The sequence below is a fragment of the Manacus candei genome, unplaced genomic scaffold, assembly GCF_025592945.1.
Source record: "Manacus candei isolate 608988 ecotype Guabito, Panama unplaced genomic scaffold, ASM2559294v1 h1tg000017l, whole genome shotgun sequence".
Classification (NCBI taxonomy): domain Eukaryota; kingdom Metazoa; phylum Chordata; class Aves; order Passeriformes; family Pipridae; genus Manacus; species Manacus candei.
Window position 1 is genome coordinate 28809562 of NW_026138065.1, and position 14544 is coordinate 28824105.

At 43.2% G+C, this 14544-nt stretch overlaps 1 protein-coding gene across 23 annotated transcripts in view; it reads right to left on the bottom strand.

The window, feature by feature from the left end:
• NRXN1 (neurexin 1) overlaps positions 1-14544 on the bottom strand; it is a 699771-nt gene that overhangs the window by 281454 nt on the left and 403773 nt on the right. For 2 of the 23 annotated variants that reach the window (XM_051783677.1, XM_051783676.1), the window contains exon 1: positions 831-1954. The exons of 19 other annotated variants lie outside the window; for them this stretch is intronic. In XM_051783677.1, coding sequence (XP_051639637.1) covers positions 831-1071 — 241 coding nt within the window. In that variant the 5' untranslated portion in view covers positions 1072-1954. Of the gene's footprint in view, positions 1-830; positions 1955-14544 lie in introns of those variants that run through there. 2 more of the 23 variants (XM_051783679.1, XM_051783678.1) reach the window with 1 other exon arrangement.

A 14544-nucleotide genomic window follows, 5' to 3' on the forward strand; every position in this document is an offset into this window, starting at 1 on the left:
TAAAGAATTTCATCTCCGTCCCTTTGCTGCCCGCCACGGTGGGCATCACTTTAGTTCCTCCGTGTCTAAGTGCCTCCTGCTTTCCCGATCCCCTGCATAATGAGCTGACCTTTGCTTTAGTGCATCGACTTTCGACCAAGGTAACGAACTGGAAGGGGCACGACCATCACCAGCGGTTTAAGTAACGCACCGGCCCCCTCCCCGCCCCTCACTCCGCGCCGGGGTCCCCGGGCGCCCTGCCCTGCCCTGCCCTGCCTCCCGCCGTGGGGGCGGCTTGCTCCGGAGTGTGTGTCCCTGGGCTGGGGCAGGGAGGGGGGCGGCAACGGGGGGGCCAGGGGCCGGCGCTGCCAGGGCGCTCCCACCCGGGGGCCGCGGCTCCAAGCGTCGGAGGCGCCTCCGGGCTGGGATTTCCAGGCGGCTCCCTCTGCGGCGGGGCGGGGAGCGGCGGGGAGCGGGAGAGCCTCCCCTCCGCCGCTTGCCCCGCAGGGACCCCGCGGGGCGCACAGCACGGGCACATCGCCGGCCCCAGGGGATGACCGATGGCCCCGGGAGGCCCCGACAGCGCCCCTCGCCCGCCCCAGCCCCCCGCCCCGCCAGCGGCTCCTGGTCCCCGAGCCGGGAGCGGCGGGATGGGCCCACACCCCTCCCGACGGGGCTCCCGGCTAGACCGGCCCCGCAGCCCAGCCCTTCTCCCGCCTCCCCGCCGCGCTCCTCTTGCTCCCACCGAGCTTGGCGGCAGCCCCGGCCCCCGGGGTCCCGCAGCCCGCGCCTGACCTCTGCGGGACGGCGCACACCGACCGCGCGGGACACCGAGCGGCATCCGAACCCACCGTGTCCGCCTCGCAAGGAAGCCGGTGACCTGTAGATAGCGATAGGCACTGAATGATGTTTGCTGCTGCCGTGGAAATGGTGAATGTGGTGAGCGCCCAAACTGGAGGCGCCCCACGCCACCCCAAGGAGGCCGCTGAGAGTGAGCGGGACTATCCAGAGCAGGGCCAAGCGGCCGCCGGCGCTGCTGCTGCCGCTGCTGGCGGGTCCCGGCTCCGGGCTGCCCCTAAGGAGCCCCCCCATCCTCCGATGCGCGGCGAGCCGGCCGGCGGCGTCCTCGGGAGGAGCAGCAGCCACAGCAACGGAGGCAAACTTTGGGCAGAGGCGCTCGCACACACGCACACGGCGCTGGCTGCAGCTCACCGCACCAGGCTAGCCATCTCTTCCCTTTGGGAAAGCCTATGAGGATCCTTTTCTCCAGGTCTTCTTCTACCCAAAACAATCCAAGACATAGTCAGAGGCAGAGAATCCAGGCAGTTCAGAGCCTTCGGAAAGAGGTGGAAGAGGGGAAAAGCCCCGCGCCCATACAATCGCTAGTTTCAGCTTTCGCGGGGCTGGTGCTCATTAACAATACTCCACAGTTGCAAGGGCTACGAGAGTGCCAAGCATTCCCCCATCCTCAATAATCCACAGTGTAGCCAATCATGCCACATTTCTGCTAAGAAAGAAAAAAGGGGATGCCACTCCATCAGCCGGCGCTGGGAAAGCAGAGAAAAATCAAACTGCTTCTCTTCCCTCCATTCATCTCCAAACTGGTGAGCCCTCACCGAGCGAGCTCTCTCCCGGCGCGCACACACACTCACACTCGCGCACACACACACACACACACACACAGTCGCACACGCCGCCAGACAATAATCAGGCTGCTCCGGCAATCTCAATGGTCTGGCTACTGACAGTAATACCCGAGGATGTTTTCATGGAGAATAGTGCACCCTTATGAAAGAAGCTGGGAAAAAAAAAATAAAAATAAAAATAAGCATGCTTGCGAGGAGCAGGGCTATGCAAATCTGCAGTCTCCGAACAGCAAATCGCTGAGGCTTGGATGCAATGCAGAGGACGAGCCTATGTTAAAGAGGGAGGCTGAGTTCAGCTCCCACACAGTCGCGCTGCCTCTCCTCAGCCTTTCGGGAGCCGCGCACTGCCAGAACACGGCTCGGGCGGTGCGGAGGGGACACACGCACACACACACACACACACACGCCGCTCTTCCCCACCCGCCACCCACCCGCGCCGCGGAGTCAGCAGCACAGCGGGAGCATTTCCCCTCCTCCGATAGTTCAGAGGTACCAGCGTCTTGAAAACCCACTTTCATCTTAAAAAGAACGGTTTCGGGTCTTTTAATTGGCCTAAACTTCGCCCATCCGATGTTTCCCTCTGTCTATTCGAGCACCGGCTGTGATTATCCGGTAATTACACACACGGCGCCGAACAAAGAGTTACCGGGATTTTATCAGGCACTACTCAACTACTGCACCTCGGCCGCCCACCGCAGACGCGGCCGCAAACTGGGCTGCAAAAAGCCTTTCTGGGCTGAGTCCCCCCCGTTCCCCACGCAGCTGCAGGGCGGCGCCGGCAGCTCCCGCATCGCCCCCCGGGTGCGGGGCCCCGCCGCGGCGATCGCCCCACGCCTACCCTGAAAACAGGGGGGGAGGGCTACTCTGCCCCCTCACACACACACAGCCGAGGGTGGGAGATGTCACGTTTAAAAGCAAGGGGTCGGTATGCAACGGGAAAACCTATCAGCCCCTGGCGGGTCCTGCGCCCCCCGGAGCCGGGCGCTGAGGCGCAGCTCCTGCAGTACCGCACCTGGGCACAGCAGGGTGTGCGAGCCGCACACTCCCGGCCCTCCTCTCTTTCTCCCTCCCTCCCTCCCCCGCTCCCAGCCTGCCGTAGATCTTGTGCCATGCCTTCAGCAGCATGAGATCATGGGTGCGGGGTGCGGATGCGTGAAAACGAGAGGGCGAGCGGTGGGCGTGAGAATGTTTTTTTTTATACATTTCGCGTTAATTTAAACGAAAACCGCTGCAATTTGCTGAGGCGCTAATTCACGCGGATGCGAAGGGAAGTCACAACCCTTACTGAGCTGCGTAGGCTGAAGAAAGAGAAAGGCGTTTCACCCCAGCTCTGCTCAGCCCAGGGCGGATTGCTCCCCTCGGCGAGAGAAACCCCCTTCATCGCGGGGTCGCGGCGGGGTGAAAAGACCCCAAAGCTCCTGAGCAGGGGTGAGCAAGCGGCAGCTTCTGCCCTGCCCCGGGGGCGGTGTTGGTCACACCCCTGCCCACCTGGACGCACCTCAACGCAGCTTCGCCGCGTACTCAAAGTTTTGCCAAGACGCCGAGGTAAATTATAAGAAGACCTTAACGCAGTGAAGAAAGCACCAGGCAGAGTGCCTGAGCCCTTTCTGCCCTGCCTGGAAGGACAGACACGCACCCGGAGGAAGCCCGCAGGGGCGGGGGAGGCGGAGGCTCCCCTCGCCGAGACCGCACCGCGCCCAGGCCCGGGGGAGCGCTCCTGAGAGGAGGGGGTTATCCTGTAACACTCCCGGCTCGCCACAGGGAGAAGCAACTTATGAAGAAGTCAGTGACTTTTCCAACCTGTCTCAAAAAGCCTCAGTGAAAAAGAAGAAACACCAATTTTCCAAACTATCAGCTTGCAACTTCCATGCACTGGCACCTCCTAAAAAATAGAAGACAATAAATTCTCGTAAGTTTTGGAGTTAAGGAAAGAAGAAAAAAAGAATGAAACCTTAAAGAAACGTCAGCCTGGATTTGCCAGCTCTCATGAAATTAAAACCCCTGATATATGTTTCCTGTTCAAGCAAGTAATGTGTGTTAGAAATTTCATCCATAAATACCACGAGGTTTTCTATCAATCTGACTCAGGAAACAAAATATTTCAGTCACTGGAACCAGTTTTTCAGTAAATCGTTCACATGTTGCTGCCGTTTTAGAAACAGGCAGTTGTTAACCGACTGTTCTTAATGATTCTAGACATCCTACAGACGAGGAACTTAAAATTGTTATCACTTCCCTGAAATAGGAAGCCGGTATTGCCAACCGTGTAACGATACAGTTGGTAACGCAGTTATTCAGATACAATTTCGGTTGGCAAGTCCTATCTAAACTAACTTTCGCTGGGCTGTTTTAAGGCCGCTATTAAGAGCCGTATTTTGCCACCTTATAGTGGGAGTTTCCCTGCTGGCACCTAGGAAAATATGACTGGCTCCCCGTTGAGGCATTCCCATTAGGTGTAACCTTGCAAGCAAGGCTTTCCACAGATCCCTTCCAGCCTGAGCATTGTTTATTCAACTTTGGTTGAAGATACACTTTGGATCCTATAGGACTTTGTCCAAGCACTCTTCTCTGTGTTGTTGGATATGTTTATAGTTTGAGCACTTTAACCCAAATTCTTGCTCTATCTGCCACCTACTGTGTCAGAGAGGCCTAAACTGCTTAAATACCAAGGACAAATGAATAAAAGGTTTAGGTACTTCCAAGGTACTTAATTTAATATTTCACTGAATATAAAATGGGTGTTTAAGTGCCTGACTTTATTAAATGTGTACTATTTATGCAGCGCACACACCTAACTGCCACTAAAGTTTCTAGTTTAAACCTCTGTTTGGAGGCTACTTAGAGAAGTTTTTTTCATCAGATGGGTCATTTTTAGATGTTACATTATGATGTTAAATACTACTTAGGTACTGTTAAATTAATGGATTGTTTTGCTGCTGTGTATCCAAACCAAGAGTTGAGGACACAGAGGCCAAGCTTCACAAAGCTATTTAGGCATCTAACTCTTCTTTAAATACCCTATTAAAATCTGAATGAGGTGACTGCTGCCTAAGTAGGTATCCCTTTCTGGATCTGGCAATGTGCTGAGCACCATGGATGTAGTGGCTCTAATTTTAATAACATTTGACATTTTCCTGGCTCTGCACTCTGAACCACAAACAAGAGAGGGACTAACCAGATTCCAGGGAGGAGAAAGAGTAATCAAATGCAATGCATGGGTGAGAAATGGGGAGAAGTAATTTTCAGAAAATACCGCTAAAAGATTGAAAATGAAAAGAATAACAGGAAGGTGAAGAAGGAAGTGTGTATGAAAGCAAGTGAAAGGCATATGGGAACAGGAAGGCAAAAGGACATTCCAGGGAGTAAAATCCTCTCTTACTCTTTCTTTTTTTTTTTTTTTTTTTTTTTTTTTTGTGATAACAGCAAGCACTTCTTTCCAATTTGAATGAATCATGGTAGTCATAATACTTATAATTTTTGCATGTTTTATTTTAAAGGAGGTTGTAGGTGAGTGTCATTCTCTTCTCTCAAGTAACAAGTGATAGGACAAGAGGAAATGGCCTCAGGTCACGTCAGGGGAAGTTTTGATTGCATTTCTGGAAAAATTTCTACAACACAAGTGTTGTCAAGTATTGGAAGAGGCTGCCCAGGGGTAACAGGCTGCCCAGGGAAGTGGCTAAGTAGCCATCCCTGGAGGTATTTAAAGACTTGTAGAGATTTAGATTAGATACTGGGAAGAAATTCTTCACTGTGAGGGTGGTGAGGCACTGGAGCAGGTTGCCCATAGCAGTTGTGGATACCCCATCCCTGGAAGTGTTCAAGACCAGGCTGGATGGGCCTTTAAGGAACCTGGTCTACTGGGAAGTGTCCCTGCCCATGGCAAGGATGTTGGAACTAGATAATCTTTAAGGTCCGTTTCAAACCATTCCAAGACTCTCTGTGGCACTTGGGGCCATGGTTTAGTGGCAGACTTGGCAGTGCTAGGTTAATGATGATCTTAACTTAAATGGAGTTAAATCTTAACTCTTTCAACTTAAATGGTTCCATAATTCTGTGGTTCTCTTTAAAAAGCTTAATTGGGTGTTTTGGCACTAGGAGTTAGGCTTTTTAATGACTAGTAAAAGTTAAAAGCATCTGCAAGTAAACATTATGAACCGATGCATTTTTTATTTCAAGTATTTCTTATCTAAAATGCTTGCCTTTTTCAACCCCTGCTGACATAAGAGTGTGAATCTTTGTTAGCTGAGGACTAACTGAAGTTGAAATAACCTGGTTTTGTTCCCCAAGGACACAGAATCACGTACTCCCAACACAATGTGGTATCTTGTATCTGTGAAGGTTCACTGAAAGAAGGCAGAAGTGGTACAAAAGAAGGCAATAAACAAGAGTTTGTGTAAACAAATAAATGTCCCATTGTAAGCATAGCAAATAAAGTGTGAAAATAAACTGTAGTGCTCACAAGGTAGCTTTTAGTATCTCAAGTTAGCCCTATTTACCACTTACGCTGTGCAGGTCACATTGGTAGTAAATGTGACTTTTAATCAAGGTATTTTCACCAAATGAACTCCACTAATACCAATAGGTTCCTAAGTTTATGAGCATGAATATCCTTAACTGTAAAAACGCATCTTAATTTCTTCTAGTGTTTAGTGTTCTCTAAATTCCTCTAGGCGTTTATCCTATAAACACCAAATGCTCCTAAAGAAGACTTGTACAAACAAAAGATCCTTCCATGAGGATAATTTACATTATTTCTTCTGATAAAATCAGATACTTCTTGCTGGTATGACCATATCTCCCTGCAGCAGTACAGCTGTATCAGTTAAGTTGGACAACTTCAGCAACACCAGCAAAACTGAAGAGCAGACCACGCCTTAGGCCAGCCGAACTTGTCAGTTAAATTCAGGGCTCCTTTAGGTTAAGTGCTGCCTTATGCAACCAGGCTTCTCTGGCCATCTCTAGTTAGTGTTGCAACTTCCACTCTTAAACTCCTGAAGCTCAGGTGCTGAGCTTCAAATATTTATCTGTATTACAGGAATACTATCACAGGAATACAATTAACTATGCAAAACTTTAACACACTACCTATGTTTTACGTTATAGCTTCTCTCCACTAGTAGATCTGGAATCTCACTTCATTTGAAAACACATGGATATTTTGTGATTACAGTTAAGCAGGCCAGAATTTATATTTATCCATCCAATAGATGGAGGCTTAGAGGAGAAAACAGTCAACCTAATGTTTCTCTCACCACTACAAACTCTGATGAATTTAATGACCTATACACTGTATGTCTGGAGATGTTTAATTTCCTCTTTTAAACAGCAGACAATGTTCCTTTCAAATGCCAGTAACTTGCAAGACACTGAGACAAGGCCTGTCATCCATGTCCAGTTTGTGTCCTAACCCTATATAAGCTAGGGCAGAAACCCTTTACTTTAAGCCAATAAACTTTATCATATGATATACTTCCAGGCTTGGAAGGTAAAAAAATATAATTCTAGGAGGATGGATGGAGTATTTGTGCAGTCATAAAATACAGAGAAATTCAAAATTTTGGTGATCATGTAAGAAAGGGGAGTTTACAATGGAAATACTTAGGCTGCTTTTTCTGTAGTGCAGCTATTCCTTCTCTATGGACAGTTCAGAATAAATCCTGGTACAGTTAGTAAGTCTTTCTGTCCATCCAAATAGGCTTAAATCTTCATAATAAATGTTTCTTGACTCTGTGTGTATAAAGTAATCTCTTTCTCCCTATTCCTTGCTGTCAAAAGCAAGCTGATTTTTATTTTGTTTCATTTCATTGAAACGATAAACCAAATCCTTTCAATTTAGAACAAAAGTGGCTGGTGGAGAACATTTTCCAGTGGGGAATTTTGACTCTGAAAAGAAGGTCCTTCTTGGTCTGAAATAGCCCTGGTTTGTCCTTAAGTCAACAGTGCACTTTGCCACATCTGTCCACCCTTACTTGCACTAGCCCTGGTTTGATATGTCTTGAGGAGGATGGCTCACAGTCCAGTGGGGGTTGTGTTTTGCTGGCTCCTGTTGCTGTGATGCCACTTAATTTCATATTTTCTCTTTTTTTTCGGTATAACTTTGCACGAAGGGTTCTAACACTTTGGTTAGGTTCCCGCTTTCACTCCAGTGTAAAGTCACAGGAATTAAGGCCAAATCCACATGTATACACATAGAAGCATTTAAGAGATTTGTAGTCCTGTATCAAACAGGGCAGGCTGTAGTTATGTTCTCTCTGGACTATTGCATGAGCAGTTAATTCTATGGGCAATTAGACTGCTGCAGAACCTGCAAAAGGCTCTGATATGTACCAGTGCTGCTGCAGGAATTGGCACTGCATTGCTGCAGAAAACAGAGATCCCTGATACAGCTTCAATGCTACTGATTTGAACTCCTCAGCAAATACTCCAGCTAGGGACAAAAAAAAGCCCACTACAAAAATAGGTTGTAAATTAGTCATCAAGAAGTTTGATGACAAATGCCAATAACAGAGCCCAGTGTTTTGCTCTTTTATATCCAGTACAAGCATATTAAGTATATGAACAAATAGGCTTTGCATAAAGATGTCCAGAAATAGGAGAAGTTGTGTATTATAGAGTTGTTTGCAGCTCTTGATATTGTTTACCAAGCACAATAACTAAGATATTAAATGCCATGTCAAGGCAAAGCTCACAAAAGACTCATAGTGCAACAGCCAGAAAATGGAGAAATTGAGTTTAAAGACCTTGCAAGGCAAAATTGATTGCCTCTTTCTTTTTTTTTTTTTTTTTTTTTATTGGTGGGAAGCCTGCTGGAAGCCAAGAGGGCCCTAAATGGTGTTTGCGTAGTACCTAAAGTTAGGAGTGCATTCTTAAGCAGGTTTTCCTGACAGGATTTCCAAGATATCACTCATTATGACTCATGAACATCACTCGACATCCCCCACTCTGCTGGCCTTGGTGGAGAAGATGTACAGTGGAGTTCCACCTCCTGCCTTCCCTGAACGTGTTAGTCCTGCAACGGTATTGACAAAGAAAGGAACAAGGTACAGCCTGCTATTTGTCCAGTGCAATATGTTGCTTTAGACTCCAGACACTGGTAGTGTTACAAGTCAGCTGCAGAAATCACTGAATTTAAAAAGCAGAGTTGTAAGTGGACGGCATTAACTTTTGGCATTCATAACTTTAAAATGAACTAAACTTTATTTAGCTTCAAGCTTCTTTCTTTCTCCCCATCCCGCCCTTCCCCCTAGAAAAAGTGTCACCATTTTGCAGAAAACGTATTTGTAGTGCCAAGCAAATTTCCTATAGCTGAGTTATGAACCTCTGAACATACAGGTTTAAAATGGAAATGCTGACATAATCTTAAATGTAGTGGCACAAATACTGCCACTACAATAATCCTTGTAATCTAATATATTAGCCCTAGGGGGATGGAGACTGAATTGCTGGTCTCAGACAGCCTTTCTGAGGCTCAATTCAAATTGCATAATTATTCTACATCCAAAAAGTTCTTTAAAACACATTTCAAATGCAGTATTGTACATTCCAAAATATTTGTTCTTCAGTGATTGATTTGACTTTTCTTTTTCTGCTTTAAAGAGATGTATGACCTCAGAGGTATGTGAAAAATCATTAATCAAGTTTATACCATGTAACACTCTTTTGTGTGTGAAAGACTTACTTTTTTTCTAGATTCCCTCAGTTGTGTTGCCAAGGTGATTCCCCTAGAGAGCCATGTGTTTATCTTGACAGGTGTTAGTGAGATCTGTGGAGTCTCAGTGGAATTGTTACTGGTTGCTTTGCAGTACAGTAGAAAACATTAAGTCTGCAAACTAATGAACTTACCTTATTACATTCTAAATAAAATAAATCCCAGAGTAAGTTGGATTAATCTACTAATGCCTTTCTAATGAAGCTTTTATTGGACATATGGTGTGGTCTTGCTATTTTCCTCATATAGCTAGCACAAGCTAAAACGCAAAATAAAACCTACATGTACCTCTTCTGTGATATACCCGGATCAAAAACTTGCTATCTCAATTATATTCAAACTGCTATTTTACTGGCATAACCTTTGATTATGATTTGCAAGACTAAATGGATTAAAAAATAGAAAAGCAATTAGATTGAAAAAAAGAAACAGGACTCACCAGTGAAAGGAAAAGAGAAAATACAACTTCTGCTGGTGTTCCTAGGGGAAAATTTAAAACCACTGCTGGTAACTTATAATTACTCTAAAATGCATTTTGTGACCTGTCCTGACAATGTCAGGGAATCATTAATTAAGTATGTAACTTTCAAAGTTATATAATCATTCCTTGGTTACAGTCCATTTGTGTTTTCCTGCACTGAACTGTAACACACTATATTTTTGTAATGCATATGAGAAGCAATAAAACAATAGGTGCTTTTAACAAAAAAGAATGAGTCTTAAGCAAGGTGAAACAAGGTACCATCATTTTCAGCCAGCTATGCCTTTTGCTTTTAATTGCCATATTCTTTCTCTCTGTATATGTACAAGATCAGAACACAAGAAAAAACATTCCTTAGCAACATTCATCTTCTGGGAACATGCTGCTGAATTTAGGTTTAAAACCATAACGGCATCTCAAAGAACAGCAATAGCTCATGTACTTCAACTTTGATATACTACTTCAAATCCTTAATCTCCTTTATTTTCAAGTTTCCACATAAAGTTTCTCTCTGCTTCCATATTTGCAAATGCCCAATTGACACAAAAAGATCTTTTTATCCACAGGCTCTCCCCTCCTTGTATTTACTTCAACAACAAATTAGCATCCAATTTTTTTCTCTTTTTTTTGCTAGAGGATAAGAAAATAGATACAGTGAAAACAGAGTGAGAACATAGTTTTTCTTTCCTTCAGCACCAGCAGCCAGAAACAGTATGAAAGCAATGGATCATGAAGAAAAGCAATTTCCTACTTCAGGGATTAAGCAATACCCTCTTTTGTAATGTTAAATGAAAGTTCTAGTTATTTTTCTCCAAGTAATACTGATTCCCCCCCCCTCCAATATAAATAAATAGTCACTGGAGAAGCTCCGGTAGTCCCAAACACATCACCTTCTAGCCAATCAATAACACAGATAAAACCCTTTATGTTGTACTTCTTTGAGCAGGCCTATTGTTAGGGCAAGAAAAATTAAGCTACTACAGAAGCCAAAGAAAATTACCTTAATGAGAGAGTCTATCTGATAATATGTTCTGTTCTTTTCTTAAGGACAAATATAGGGGATTCTAATATAAAAAATATGCAAACCTCTGTTGAAGCATTCAGAAAGGTACAGCTACCTACATTTTACTGGCACAGTACACATCTTTCATCCAGTGACATTCTAATATTAACTACTTCTTGTAATGATACGTGACTAGACTATCAGGTCATGTACTATACTCTCCTCTAAACCATTATTCTACACTTCCCTTTGGTAGTATGGAAAATGTGGGAGTTCAACACCTGCCTCTGCCACAGCATTTCAAAGTTCAAAGTTCTTGGACAAATCCCTACAAAGCATTTGTCATTTAATGGCTAATTGACAAACTAGGTCAATATTAAGAGTCACAAAGATAAAGGTTATTTGCATGAGTAAGGCTTGGTAGAGTTGCACCCTTCACACCAAGGCTGCAAGGTTCCAAAGGCTTTAATCTTCCAGCACTATTAAATAATACATTGCAGGATTAAGTCTTCTACACCTACAAGTTTGTATCTATAAAACTCTAAAAAGAACATTCAGTGCAACTTTAAAGCCAATGTTGTGTTTAAAGCACTTTTAGATCATTTCATGAAAAATGCCAATGTTTATAATTAATATAGTGTCCATAATAAAGCATAGGCCTCCCTCAGGTTTTTTACATAGATAAATGGCAATCCTGTAAATATTTGATCAACTTTGCTTAAAGGGAGAATTTGTATGGGAAAGAATTATCACAATAAAAACTTTGTTAGACCAAGTTTGTTCTCCTTAGCATATATGCTAAGATAATAGCTGCAAATATCAAGAGATTGAAAACAGAAAATAATTTTATTCATACCTGTGTTTTAGTTTTTAATGACTTATATTTAAAAATTTCCTAGCTAAGACAAAGCTCCTGCTATATAATTAAAATGAAGAGTCACAACCAGCTTATCTTTAAAAACAGGTTGCAACAGGAAAGAAAATCCAGGACTTCTCAGCTGCAATTTTATTGCAGCTCTATCAAAACTTGCCTAATTTTACCTATTTATTTCAGTGCATAATAAAAGATGTACTCAGAGAAAAAATATGCAATGCATACATATTTTTAAAGGCTTAGAAAGCTAGCAGCTTTCTTTTAACACCCTTGGATCTAATTTTGTTTCTAACAAGTAAAATGAGAAGAATGGGGCCTTGAAAAGGATTACATTCTGAAACCTGCTCTTTGAGTCTTTGCACATGCTAACCTATCATAAATTTCAATGGAAAAGATGGATACACTGCTGACCATCTTTGGTTACAGAGTTGAGCGTTACTGCCCAGAAAAAGCTCCCAGGTTTTGTTAGGAAGGTTTCAGGAACCACCGTATTGAACCACTAGCCAATAATAGCTCTTCCACATTTCACAGGATGTCAGTTCCTGGAGCTGTTTTTCCTTTGATGCACACAAAGTACTGCCAGTAATTTCAATCAGAATTATGCCATGCACTGGAAGAAGACAATCATATAATATGAATTATCACTTTTTTTTCCCATATCCCTGCCTCTCACAGAACTGTTGTTTTGTTAGCAGAATTGGTACAGTGTATTCTACTGATCTGTGGCTGCTTTGTTTAAAAAAAGCTTAGTACTAGTAGTCCTTCTCATCCGGAGATATCAAAGCACTTTATAGAGCAGCAAAAGCGGTGGAGCCAAGAAAAAACTTCCAGTTAAACAGTTTTCATTTTTTTAATTTGGCAACATGAAATGGTCTCAAATTATATGTAGTGAAAAATAAAGGAAACATTATTAAAATTAAAGAATCAGATTTTAAAAAATAATTTCATTTTTAAAATCATGTTCCCTTTTTTAATTTTTGTGGGCTTAGTTTAAAAAAAATAAATGCCTTTTCTCTGTCATTAATTTTGTAGTTGGGATTGAACGAATGTTTCAAATACTTCTTTTCAGAATGACCTCTAGACCTAAAATTAGTCAATTCTTATAGCTCAAATCAGGGTACTTTACTCAATAGAACTCCTACCCTAAGTAATGTTCTGAAAGCCTTCACCTTGTTTTCACTCAATTCCTACTCAAGAAAGAAAAAAAGTACTGAAGGGAGATTAGATATGATATAAACTTCCAATACTGGGTACTAAGAATCTCAGTTTCCATTTACTTTGCTCCTTTAAGGTAGCTTTAATGAAAATATCACAGTTCTACCCTAAATGTTAATCACTGCTGCCAGATTAAAACTTACAATACTAGAAATAAAGCTCAGTGTGAGATGTGGGCACACCAGCTGCGACAGGTCGAGTGTAGGAGATAAACCCTCTGTATCAAGCATCTAACAGGGATAGTCTGCACATCAAGTACCTAACAGGGTATGTGCTCTACGTTTTGTTGCAATAAAGGGGAACCTGCCTTCCTTCAATCACATAACCTAACTCAAAACTTGGGACAGGGGTCACTGTTTCTCACCTTCCCATTATAGCAGAAAGCAGCATTTGAGCTTGCATCGCATGGGACAATGAGCAGCAGTCATTTGGCTGAGAGCCAAATTGTCTACACCAGAATTACAGTCACACAAAGGTTCATGAATTACAGCAAGAGCAATGCTCAGGTTGCCACATATTTTTGAGCTCCAACACACATGCAGTGGTTGAAAGCCGCAAAGTGAGAGCTGAAAGGCAGGTTGGTGGATGGTTTCAGCAAACATCCCATTGACCTGAGTGGAATCTACAGAAGCCAAAGACCTGGATGCTACCTTAGTGTTAAATCATTCCAGCAAAATCAATATGAGCTATAAATTATTAGAAGCCATTTTTAATTCTCACCTACTTCGCACTAATGGTCAATTTATCATTAATGCAAAAAGAGATTTAGAGCAATGTTTATGCCATTAAAATAAATATCCATTAGCTATACAGTATACCCCACCAGTGCATTTGCTTCTTGTGGAATTCTTCCAGAATACTGGATCTATATATTATATAATATAATGATATTTAACTGGTAACTAGCTATTGAATCGCACAGGGAGAAACAGCTTACAACCTTGAAAACTTATAAAGTAACTTCTCTAATCAAGATGGGCTTCAATTATAGAACTCAGTAAATGAAAAAGTTTTTTGGTCTCTAAAATGCAACATTGTTAGTTTGCATTGCTTTCATTTTTTTCATCAAAGGAGATTTATAATATGTAAGCAATACAATAAAGACTCCCTTCCACTAAAGAAGCTCAGAAATAAGCAGATTCACAAGATTAGTTTTTCAGAAGGAAAATTCTAATTATGCATTTGAAGAAGGTTGCTTATGCCTTTTCAGTACAGTTCAGGAAAATGTTGGTTGTAAATATGACTAACAGCAGGGAATTCCTGTGTCACTACTCAATACAAACCCAGGTGGTAAGCAACAGTTAAGTTTTTGTTAATTCACTTAGAATCTCTAATTTAATCTCTGCATATGAAAAGGACAAACTACTGTACCACTGAGGTTTTTGGTCACAGTGATGAGATCAGCAGACGTTTCATCAGTGTTTAGCCATAGACACATAAACCTCATTAGGAAATTTTCTGACGTGAATGACTATAAACACAAGGACTGAGAAAACCCAGAGCATTATCACAAACCTGACCATTAATCTGCAATGCATATTTCTCTCCTGACAAGAAAGATTATCAGATTTCCAGTTGTTGGTGAAGGAGATGAGGCAAGCACTCTGAAATTAGTAAATGTTGATCACTGATCACTTC